This window comes from Solanum lycopersicum, chromosome 7 (assembly GCF_036512215.1).
Source record: "Solanum lycopersicum chromosome 7, SLM_r2.1".
NCBI lineage: Eukaryota > Viridiplantae > Streptophyta > Magnoliopsida > Solanales > Solanaceae > Solanum > Solanum lycopersicum.
The window spans coordinates 69608877-69621499 of NC_090806.1; the positions used below are offsets into that span (position 1 = coordinate 69608877).

Consider the following 12623-nt stretch of genomic DNA (forward strand, 5'->3'; position numbering starts at 1 on the left):
AAAAATATTTATTTTTTATGTGTTACACTATTTTTCATTTATATTATTGATAATATTATATGATCTCAACGCGCTTGGTCATAAATAATGGAGTAGGTCCAGTAAAACATCGAAAAGTCAATATTCATAAATACTTCTCAAATTAAATTTATTATATCATCATACTAAATATACTATTCTTTGTGATATATTTAAAAATACATGTGACCAACTATATTTTAGCAGTATCAAGGCAAATATTGGTGAAATATTTGAATGCAATTTGCAACTTCAACCAAATACTGTCCAAACACTTACCAAGTCATTTACTTTTATAGATGAGTAAAGTAGATGGTTCATTCATTATGTTAAGACATTAATTGAACTCGTTATCGCCGACGAAAAGGTTGCAAACGTGTATACGGCCCCCTGATAGGACTGCGACCTAACTATATCGGTTGAAAAGTAGCTAGTCTCTGACAAAGGTGCTTTGCAAATGGTATCTAAGAAAGTTTTAATGTTTTCATTGTCTAAAAGTGAGAAAAGAAAGAGAACAATTGATTTTTTTTTTTTTTTTTTATAAACATGTCAAAGAAATCTACATTTACCTTACTGCTCCATATTTTATTACCGAAATCGCACAGTTCAATGGAGTAAGCTTTCGTTGTATGCAAAAATTTTAAAATAATCAAATCACATGAATCTATTGTACACGACCTTATCATGCAGTACTCTTGCTTGCAATATGTAAAAGATGATCTTTACTATTTCGAAACTAAATTTGAGCAATGATGCATAAAAAACTTTGATATTCTTGAAAAAAATTTCATTTGAATAAGAATCACAACTTTTCACTCTCGTATATAAATATTTTTAAACAAAAGTATTCTCAATATAAAATGGTAAACTATTATGCTACTTCTGCCAAAATAATCATCAAAGCACAAACTCAAGTGTCCCATATCATCACCACAGCAATTATCCCAACACCTAACAAAACAGCCAAAAACTTGAAATGAGGCTTGTCAATCTTGACCATTTTTTGAGGCTTGTATCCCTTAGAAAGCAAATGATTAATGGATACAAATATAAAAACCCCACAAGCCAATCCCATTGATATTGCAAAGATCCAGTCTGCAACAACCCCTTGAGTTGTGGCATCGATTATGATTCCGATGGCAACGCCAATTGGACTAGAGATGGCAAAGGCAAAAGCATAGGCCGCGCATGATAGTAAAGGGCGATTTGGGATCATCCTAAGTAGAGCTATTCCCATTGCAATAGCAGCAAATATCTTGTGTAAACTTACAGTCCAAAGAGCTCTCCAAGCATCGGCTTGTGAATCTGCAACACCAATGGCTATTCCCTCAAAGACGGAATGGAAACATAGTGCAACGATCAATAAGATGCTATCACCAAGTGAAGAAGCTGTTGCAAGAGGTGCTTTTGAATAGTCATTTTCTCTGCCATCAGAGACCTGAGAAAGTAATCGAGACAAATCTAATTAAGCCACTCAAACAAGAACGGATTTTTCTCTACCAATTAGATTTAAAGAATAAAAGGAATCCGAGCACACAAGACAGTTATCAGAGGGAAAAAGATTAAAAAAAAAAAACATCTTCTCTAACCTGTGACTGCCCCTGTGCGACTGCTCCATTGCTTTTTCCATTTTCAGTATCTATTAGAACACAACAATGGATTTGAAGAATCAGCAAAGAGTGTTATATTCCAAAGAAGTTAACTACTATACAACAGCGTCAAAGGAATTTAGACGATCAAGGCAATTAAAAGGTAATTACAGGTTACTACCCTTAATAAGTGAAGTTTGTAAATCAAAAAGTACGTTTTGTCACATTGTCAATGGATATAATTTAAAACCCTATCGCAAAATGGATAATCAGCACAATGGTTCGAAAAGATAACCACTTTTCTAGTAAACTCCCTTGATATGGGAAGCTAAAAGAAATCAACAAAATTTCCAGTTGATCTCAAGCTAAAACAGAACTCAACTTCGCATTGCCTTAAACATCATCGACCATGGAACTCTCCTACTACTCAGATTAGACATAACTTGGAAGCTAGTAAAAAGTTCTACAGTCAAACTCAAAATTAGGTGCAAGATGCTTCAGAAACAAAAGTATCAGATTTTAAGAAAAGCTCCAATAAACTAGAAAAGCAAGAAAGTTTAGCACATAATTTTTTTACTTTCTTCAATATTTCAGCATCAAACAAACAACATATCCTATCAAACAGCAAATGGAACTATAAAACCACTCCAAACACAAATATGATTAAATTCGAGTACTTGTCCACGCCAATATGTTTGACAAACTTCGCTAGCTACTACAACATTGATTTGCTAGCGGACAAGACTATCGTAATATTATGCCTACTACTCTTTTCTAATAATTCAAAGTTCTCATCTTTGCCTTCCTTTAACTTCATTCGAGCTGAATTACATATCAAAACTAAATCAGAACTAATTCCTCTTACCAAAACTACAATTCAGATACAGCAAAGCTGCACAGAAAGTATAAAGTTCAGATTTTTATCTTTATCAATCAAAATTCTAAAACAACACATAGTAAGCAACAAACCTTGGAGCTGCACATCATTGTTGTTGTTGTTCTGCTTAGCATAAACAAAACAGATAACAGAATCAGCTAACATAGTCATCAAATAACCAGCACATGCCAACATATAAGCAAAAGGGTATTCTTTACTTGTCAATTCCCCAAAAGTCTCATTAGCATCACTTAAAAAATGCATAAGCGCAGTTCCCAAGAAAACCCCACCAGCAAATTGTGTTCCAAGAACCAAAAACCCCTCATTCCATTTCATGAAATAAGGTGAAACCCCACCAATAAAAGTCGCAAAGAAGACTATTATCAAACACCATATCTTCACTAAAACCAATGGCCGAGATCTCAAATGGGGTTTGTCAGATTGTTCAGATAAGTCGGAATCTGAGTCAGCATCTCCGTCATGATCCCCGCCGTGTGCTCCGCCGTGTGCGGCGGCGGAGATAATGAGAAGAAGAAAAAGAACAAGAAACAAGTGTAAACGTGCCATTTGGGTTTAGAGAAAATCATTGGAATGAAAAAAAAAATTGGAGACTTTTATAGAAATATATTTGGAGAAGTTGATGTAGTACTGCAGGACAAAGAGATTAAGACATGAGAGAGAGAAAACAACGTACTACAATGGTGAATTATGAGAGGAAAAAATGGAATGTATTGTACTACTACTTACCATAAATATTATTGGTTGTAATTTTTTATGACTTTGTGACAATTGACTTACCAAAGGTGTATAATTATTCGTTCACTCAAAATAAGTTTCATTTTTAATTCAATTCATTTTAGGTTCACTAAAAAAAGATTATTAATAGTTCTTTATTAAAAAGCTTTTTTTGTATGCACACGAAATAAATTTTTCATTGTGTAATAGCATATAAGTCACACATGAAACATAAATCGTACTAGATTAGGCTCGACTTATATAGGATTGAGAGAGATTGATTCTGGACCATTTGCCCTCCAAACCAACTAAATCATATATATAACAACTATTCTAAGATAACTTTTTTTTAAAATTAAAAAAATAATCCTTATTTTGAGACGAAAATATAATAACTTTTATCTTTTCTGTTTTAACTTTTAAAGCTCCTTTTGATTATAAAAGAAAAGGTTCAAAAAGTTTCAAACAAATTTAAAGAAAAATATGATTGTTGGTACTTGATACCAAATAAAGGCTTTGCTGCTGCGTGAAGACTCAAGTATGAACCTTAACCTTGAGAATTGAAGATGAGGCCACAAATCATTAGTGCCAGTCAGTCAACCAAGTGCGATGACCAAGACTTTCAATTTTTCTCATTTTCACAAAGCTTAGCCAATCACATTGTATTATGGGTTAAAATTTGGATTTGATAGTGTATTATAAGATGACACGTGAAGATTGAAGATAGATATGATACGATAAAAATGATAATGTCTTAATACATGAGCTTGTTTGATAGTAATGTTGATTCCGTCTTCAGAAGGATCAAGAATTACGAATCACAAGATTGAAAACATGTTCGTGATCGATCATGATTAGTCTAAAGATATATTTGTCATCCCAAAATAAAATTTGATAAATTTATAGAATTAATAATTGAACAACTAGTAGTTGATGATCCATTTATTACTTTCTGCTATTAAACTATTTATAATTTGAATTTGAAATAATGACAAAGTAACAACTTAACCACCAGTCTAACCCACCCCAAACCTAACCTCTGCCTCTCATCTAATAGGAGAAAACATAAAAACTGTAGTTTTGGTGATCCAAATTGATGAATATAGAACACAAAAATTAATAATAATATTTTTTTATCATATAAATTATAAGAAAATATCATAAAATCATGTAATATTAAGACAGAGCAAAAACATTAAGTTAACTGAAGTTGCCGTTTGGCAAAATTTTGATGTTATTTTCATGCAAGGAGCAAATGATGTGAATTTATTGCTGGTGAAAAAAAGAATACAATCATGTTGTTAGTTACATATAATTTATTACAATGATAATTACTTCTATTCTTTTTAAACTCGAAACTTCCAAAAATCAACACTAGCAACGCCATAAGCGACCAGTCTGCTTCTGCTCTTGCATACGCCTATATCAACAGATGATAAGTTCGAAGAAACTTTAATAAGAAGCATTATTTAAGTTCCACGTCTTGAAGGATTTCAAATACAATTGAATAAGCACAACAATATCTAATTAAGAATCAAGAATGAACTTTGAACTTTACCTGTGGTGCTCCTCCGATCGTTCAATAAACTCCTTTGCAATATCACATCCTTGGTATCAAGCTAATACAACTCGAATATCAGCTGGCCTATGTTTTCCAACATCTGCATCAGTGTTACAAAAGGCGAGCGCCTCATCGCCTTTGGCGAGAGGCGAGGCGATAGCAAAAAGGCGAGGAGTGGCGAGGTGTGGCACTACAATGGCGACAGAAAAGGCGCTGCCTTTTTAATTAAAAATATTTGACTTAATAATATTAGTCAAAATTAGGGTTTTTTTTTTTACTTCTGAAATTTCTGAAACTCCATCGCGACTCTCTCTCTCGATTGACTCTCTTCTCCAGTTCTCTTCTCTTCTCCATCGCTGTCTCTTCTCCCTCGCGAGCCTCTCTCCAGTTCTCCCTCGCTGTCGGATTCTGTTCTCCTTCTCCCTCGCAGGCCGCCGGCTCACGATTCTTTTCCCTCGCGACTCTCTGTTCTCCAGGTATGTCGTTTTCTCTCTTCTTCTTCAACAATTTTTTTCTGTTCTTCTTCTTCAGTTTTTTTTTTTTTTCAGTTGTGTTTTTTTGGTGCAAGGCTGTAAGCAGTGCTTAGTTGCTTACTGCTTTGTGTAATTTACTTTTTTTAATTATAGGCAGTTAATTAAAAAAAAAATCTTTCCATTTTCCTAATTATTTATTTCAATATTCCTAAACAGCAAATTAATTGAATTTAATAATCAATGGTGGTTGCTAGCAAAAGAGGGACATTGGATGGAATTATGACACTCAAGGGTTGGATAATTTTGAAGAAGAATAGACTTTTAAAGTTTTGATTTATTGTATTTTGAATTGTTTGGTCTTTAAAGTTTTAGACATTTTAGTATCTACTATTAGTTTTTGAATTGAATATTTGCTAATATGTGTTATTGCTATTAAGATTTTGGATAAAATATGCAGTTAAATATTTTTAATTTTTGGTATTAATTGGCGCCTTTATTCAAAAAGGCAAGCGCCTCGCCGCGTGGCGAGGCAGGCCCTTGTCGCCTCTCTCTCGCCGTCCACAACACTGATCTGCATGCATAAATGGAGTCATTTAAAGTGAGCTCAATGGTGCGGACCAAATTTTGTACGTCATTTGTTATTGGTATACTTACATTCAAGAAATGGAATAAGATCTAAAAGTGTGGTATCTTCCACATCTCCTTTCCATGGTTTTATTTCTACACAGTTCTCTGGTTGAAGGCTACTTTCTAATGCATTACCACTAACATATATGATCCCTATTCAACATGGAAAGATCCTGTAACAACAGACACAAATAACACGGAAATCTTAATCATTCCGTCTCTTAAGAGTTAGAACATAGGGTAAGGTGAATTATTCATAAAACAAATGAAAAAAAGTCCCAAGATAAATGGAAATCCTAATTATCACCATTTTCCAAGGAGTGGGAAATGAAGCGAGGGATAAAAGAAATTAAAAAGAGTTGAAAGATTTTTGTGTTGAAGTAGAAGCATAATGAACGGAAAATTTAGAGAATGAGCAAAATCACCCACATATTTAGTTGCTCCCCTTGATAGCCTATACCGGATACACTGCTTTGAATCCAACTATCGACAATAGGATTGACATACTGCAAATATCACTGGCCAAAATTTTAACTGCACAAGTGTTACAAGATATAGATTACATAACGAAGGAAGTAAAAAATACCATGTTCTGTTGGTCAGAGTATACAATTATCTCAAAAAATTGAGCTAAGCGTTCCAGAAAATCCTCAACCCCGGGTCTTTTAAATGTTCTCCAGCCTCTTTCACGCTTTTAAAGGCCAGGAATCCATATTAGTGATGGTTCAATAAATGAAAAATCCATCTTGTTTATGACTAGGAATTTACCTTCCAGTCAGAGTAGACCAATGTCTCACTCAAATCGAGGACAATGGTAAAAACATGTTGCTCCAGTGGATGCAAATCTGGCAGGAGTTTGTCTGATGATGGTTCACTATAATCCTAAAGCAATCAAAAAGATCTTATTTGTAATTGGGAAGAGATGACATGCAACAAGAACAAGGCTTAAAAGCAACATGGTCTAAAAATAAATTGAATACACCAATGTGTATTAGTATTACATCTATATATTGCACACAACTGACAATGTAGCAAGCATAATTTCATGTTCTTGGATGCAGAGAACTCAAAATCAGAACAGACCTGTCATTGCAGAGGAGTATAACAAAGCTTGAAATTTCTGCAAAAAAGAATAGGTAACTAAATATCAAGAAATTCTTTTTAAAAAATGTTAAACCAAATAGAATTTTTGAATCAAAATAATCAAAATAAACTTGTTTTATCTACCATTGTATTTGAACCGATGAACCCTGTCATATGAAATCAGTACTCTAACAATTGATTTAAGTAGGTCATTTAACCATATTAAAGAAAATCAAATGAAAGCATCTAATGAATGGATTACAAATAATATATTACTTATAGATCCGTATTGGTAGGACCGAAATCACTATATGAATAGCAATGGCCGCTCAAGCTAATTAGTGGCCTAAAGCCAAAAATAAATTGGAGGCCTAACTTCTACTTCTTATTTTTATTTTTGAAATCCAAAAGTATTTATTCTTTTTAATGATAAAGTTTTATTTTCTATGGTTTTTTTGATATATATATATATATATATATATATAACATACCAAAACATTTTTTAATCTTATGATCTTAAACATGTCATGTGAAAGTTAAATTTAAAAAGTAACAAAAAAGAAAGAAACATTCTTTAATGTTTCGAAACAACCTAAAAGAAAGACATTATATAATTTATTTAAAGAAGATCGTTGAAGCTATGGTTAGCATAAATCTATCCACCACTAAATCAAGCTAAATGCCGCCTATATGCATACAATTTTTTCGATCTTTCCTTTTAGATTTTAATAGTGCATTACTCTTATGATGCAAATAAACAACTACTTGGTCATCAGTTTAATGGCTTAGGATAACACAAACACATAGAATGTAACACTTTAGAGTAGATCCAGACTTACATCCAAACCAGATGCACTATCACCAACAGTATAGTTTGCAGATGTACGCAAAGCCTTGGTCCTCTCCTCAACTTCGTTCAATGAATATGCTGTAGATCAAGGACATGTCAGCGTACATGAAACAATATGCACATAATACCAACAGAATATTGATGACAAAGGACAACCTATCAGTCCCTTGACCTCTTTGCAGTTTTTCACAAAGTCTATTCCATATCATCATATAAAATTGATTATGAACAACACGATCCGAGCCTGCAATAGGACATCCTAACTAACAACGTAATAAGCTACTATGAAAGCAAAAGTCTACCTAATAGCAATTACAGGAACTTAAACTTCAAAACAAGCCCATAATAATGAATTTCTTGTAATAGTACCCTTGGGACAGACTTAGAGTTCTTAGACTTCACTTATGAGTCTGCACCCATTACCGATTAAAAAAAAGTGTGTTTACCCATTAGCATGAGGGATCTGGGGAAGGTAGGATGCACATAGAATCACAACTATTTTTTAAAGACCCACAACTCCAAAGAATCAAGCGAAATATTACTCCCTTTGTTCAGCAATAGTTGTTTACTATTGATTTGGCACACCCATTAGGGTTCAAGTCTCATTAAGAACATTTTATTTTTACTCTTCGGGGTGGCCCAGTGATTTGAGCTTGGGACTTCCATGTTGGAGGTTTCAATTTCGAAACCCCTGCCAACGAAAATAGGGGTTTGCCTTTTGTGTCGAGCTCATCGCAGTTCGCACCAGGCTTGTCTACTGCGGGTTACCTCTTCTGTGTGGTTTGCGAGCTATTGCATAGGAGTGTGTTTTTTTATCTTGGGTGCACCCCAAGGATAGCGTCTGCGGGTTTCCCTTGTCATCAAAAAATAAAATAAAATATATAACAAGAAAATAACTATAATTAATGATAAGCCTCTGCGAGTTTCCCTTGTCGGCGAAGTACAGTTGTGCACTTCGCGTTGCTTAATTGACGCTTTAGTGTATGTGTCAAAGTGCTAATGTGTTGCACCTTCAACTTATGGGTTTTGTCTTATCAACAAAATAACACACGCAAGTTCAACAAAATTCATCAATCCCCTTGGGCCATCCAAATTAACATTATCACTCTACAAATGTCTTAAAAAAAAGCATTGCATAAATGACACACTCAAGACAACTTATTAGATCACACAGCTGAAATTGACGGAGTACTTTGTTAGTGTTAATTAATTTTTCATCTGGATGATTCAGGCTTAGCACAATGAAGCTCAAAATTTCACATTCAAATTAATCCTCAATAAATTCAAGTAAATACTATTCAAAATTAAGACGGTAAAATTCAGTGTACCGTAGGTAGCATAACCAGCAGTAGCCGCACCGCCGGTGAGGGCAGCAACAAGGCTGTACTTGAGAAAATTCCATGACTTGTTCTCAGCTCCGGCGGCGGCGGCGGAAGAAGGTTCAGGGAGAGGAGGCGGAGGAAGATGTTGGTCTTGGAGAAGAACGGTGGATAAAAAACGCCGATTAGTTCTCAAAATTCGGAATCGTGATCGAGCTAAGGCGTACATTTTATGCAGAGGGATTTAGGAAGAAGAATTCGACGGGACTGTTAAAAATGTACAGCCACTAATATGCCTTAGATCATGATTCATGAGGACTGGATTGTCTTAGATGTGGCATATGAATTTTTATTCAATTTTAATTTATGTGATATTTTTTCACAGTAATTTTTAAGAAAAAAAATGATAAATATATTTTAAATTATCGTAAATGATATTTTTTAATATATTTTTGAGATATTGATGTTTTTGCTGTTATAAAATTAGAGCATATATACCATTTATATTTAATAGACATATACGTGTTACAATTTTATCTATCGACCCGATATTTATTAAGTATTAGATTAATAGATAAGTTTCTGTAACGTATCTCAATTACGTCTTCCGTTAGAATAAAGGAAATATATGCTCTAATTTTTTAACAATATAATGGAGGATATTTTATTTACGATATTGCCTTTTTTCCCATTTTTTAAAGATCATCTATTGTTATGGTCTGAATCCAATCATATATTATTTTGCTTGAATAATATTAGGTATGACTAAATGGTTATGAAATCTCTCAACTAATACTGATGAGTTTATGGCCAGTTTGATTTTCCTTAAAAGTAGTTTTTAATTTAAAAATAAAAAGTCAAATTGAAATGAAGTTTAAATCAAAAAATAAAAAGTAGGGGTATCAAACACTTTAAGAAATAAAAAAATAATTTAAAAATAGGTTTAACCAACTTCTAAGCCAATTCAAACATCTACTAAGTTTCGTGAATTATAAACTACTATATTGTTAAGAGCTATTGAAGAAAGAAAAATTTAGGACATTCTATGATTGGTTAAATTTGATATGTACACATATATAGTTGATCACTCATTAAAATTTGAAAGGGAAAAAGTAAAAATATCTAACTGTTGTAAATGGTATGTAAATATCTTTCGTTATATTTTTAGAATATTTGTGTTCTTGCTGTTAAAAAACTAGAGCATATATGTCCTTCATTCTAACGGAAGACTAAATATGAACACATGATACAATTTTATCTATCGATCCAATTTTTAATACATATTGAATTGGTGAATAAGATTATGACACGTGCATGTTTATTAGTATATAGGTTATATATGCTCTAGTTTTTAGACAATAACTACACTAATATCGCAAAAGTATCACGGATGATATTAGCATATCATTTGCAATAATATATTTGTCTTTTTTCCTAATTTGAAATATGAATTATAATCTAAAGTATTAGATCGAAAACAATGTAGCCCTCTTCTTTTTTTCTTTTTTGTTAAAAAAAATGTAGCCCTCTTCTTCTTTTTTTCTTTTTTTCTTTTTTAAGAAAAAAAAACAATGTAGCCCTCTACACCCATGTACATATATCATACAATCAATAATTTTGACTGCCTTCAATATTTTTATCCATAATATAAGATTATATGTGAAAATGACACAAAGAAAAATTCAAAATACTTTTGATATTGAATGCTTTATTTTAGACTTATAGCAAATTAAATTATAAAAATCTAGCTAAATATTGAATTCGTAAAATTTAAATTTGAAATCTGCTCTTCTTTCTCTCTTTCGTCAGTTCTGCATTATATGATGAGCCCATATATAAATGTATATATTTAAGTTGGGCCTAAATGTATGAATCAAAATGTAACATAAAGCAAAACAATAATTTATAGGGAAAATTATATGAAATGGCAAACATTCATAACTAATTATATATTAGGGGTATAGTTTAATTTATTTACATTATATAATTATAGTTTATTTTATTTTGCTATAATTAATGGGGGCCCACAACCTATTATGTAACCAATTGTATAAAAACCTTATTTTCTAATTTTGTATATAATTATACACAATCTAATTTTCTCTCTCCTATTCACAATCTAATTTTGTATGTAATTATACACAATCTAACTCAAGAATTTGGGGTTAATGTAGGGTCCTTGGGAAAATCAAAACAACTTATACAAGAACAAACCATGGAAGAGCTGAGATCAAAGAAAAAAAACGACCCTATGGCAGTTCAACAAATTATTAAAAATGTCAAAGTTAGAGGCATTAAAATTGTACAAGGTACAAGAAAGAGGAAAGTTGTACTATTTGAATCAGAGAAAAATGATTGTGAAGTCGGATCTGAAGAACTTCATAATCATGAGGTAGTGTCTTAAAACACAAACTTAGATACAATTTTTTTGTTAATTAGTTGTCAATATACAAAAACCATTAAATTAAGTATTGTATATAGTATATTCCATGTGAGTAATTGTATATAGTATATTGCATGTTTATGTTATTTTTTGTTTTTGTATATATATACAAAATAGTAATTGGACTTAGTTATACAAATGGAAAATTTGAATATATGATTAGAATTTGTATATTCTATTAGTTATATACAAATTTTTGAAGTTAGTATATATTAAGTTTACATACATATACAAAAATTGATATGTTCATGTCTGTTTTAATAGCTGGTAGTAGGGATTGTATATAGATGGGAAAATATCATATGTGATTATAATTTTGTATATTGTAGTAGTTATATATAAATTATCGAATATAATGTATTGAATATGTATATACAATTAATAAAAACATTGAATAAGTGTTAGTATATACTATATACAATTAAAAACCTGAATAACATATATCTCTTGTTATACAAATTCGTAAAATGCATTTTTGTACATGTATATATTTATTCAATAAGATTGTATATGTATATTTATTGCAATCTAATTGGATGTGCATATACAATAAAAGACATTGAATACGTGCTGATATATACTATATACAAAAAAAGTAAGTTCATATATATAAACAGAAAATAATCTGTGAATGACTTTATTTTTTATTTTTTTGTATATATAGGTAGGTATGTATATACAAAAATTAATTTGTACATGACTTATTATAAACAGAATTTTTTTTTTGAATTTGAATTTTCCTAAAATTGTGGCATTATCTTGATTTATTGTTACCATATTTAATGCTTCAGTTACAAACAACTTTTTAAAATAGAATTGTATAAATAATAATAAAAAAATTATATACAAAATTAAAGACACCTTTAATAACTTAACTATACCCATATTATGTAATTAGGTAAACTATACCCATATAATGTTATTTAATCTAATAAATTTGCCAAATATGAAATTTTCCCTAATTTATATCCAATTTTCCATCCATGTGAAGGTTACTATTTTATTTCCTCTTCTTGTAAGTTGTGAATATCATATGTTCTAGCCTTGT

The 12623-nt window shown here is 31.5% G+C and overlaps 2 protein-coding genes across 12 annotated transcripts; both read right to left on the bottom strand.

Moving 5' to 3' along the window:
• Positions 1-928: 928 nt before the first annotated feature.
• On the bottom strand, positions 929-3051 carry LOC100037509 (zinc transporter-like). Its single transcript, NM_001247420.1, has 3 exons — positions 2577-3051; positions 1608-1657; positions 929-1456 (listed from the first exon to the last, which is right to left on the bottom strand). The coding sequence occupies exons 1-3, from the start codon at positions 3049-3051 to the stop codon at positions 929-931; spliced, it is 1053 nt and encodes a 350-aa protein (NP_001234349.1).
• Positions 3052-4413: 1362 nt separating this feature from the next.
• On the bottom strand, positions 4414-9474 carry LOC101258769 (mitochondrial import inner membrane translocase subunit TIM50). Of its 11 annotated transcripts, XR_011210928.1 has the most exons (10): positions 9142-9473; positions 7970-8072; positions 7803-7891; positions 6964-7000; positions 6649-6762; positions 6467-6571; positions 6310-6386; positions 5908-6053; positions 4778-5824; positions 4414-4639 (listed from the first exon to the last, which is right to left on the bottom strand). XR_011210928.1 is itself a non-coding variant. In XM_069287579.1 (4 exons), the coding sequence occupies exons 1-4, from the start codon at positions 9359-9361 to the stop codon at positions 6335-6337; spliced, it is 426 nt and encodes a 141-aa protein (XP_069143680.1). In that variant the 5' UTR covers positions 9362-9469; the 3' UTR covers positions 6073-6334. The 11 variants fall into 11 exon arrangements, 1 of the variants encoding a protein (XP_069143680.1); XR_011210929.1 differs by lacking the exon at positions 6467-6571 and having other exon boundaries at positions 6310-6414; XR_011210922.1 differs by lacking the exon at positions 7970-8072 and having other exon boundaries at positions 6882-7000; positions 9142-9468.
• Positions 9475-12623: the final 3149 nt, after the last annotated feature.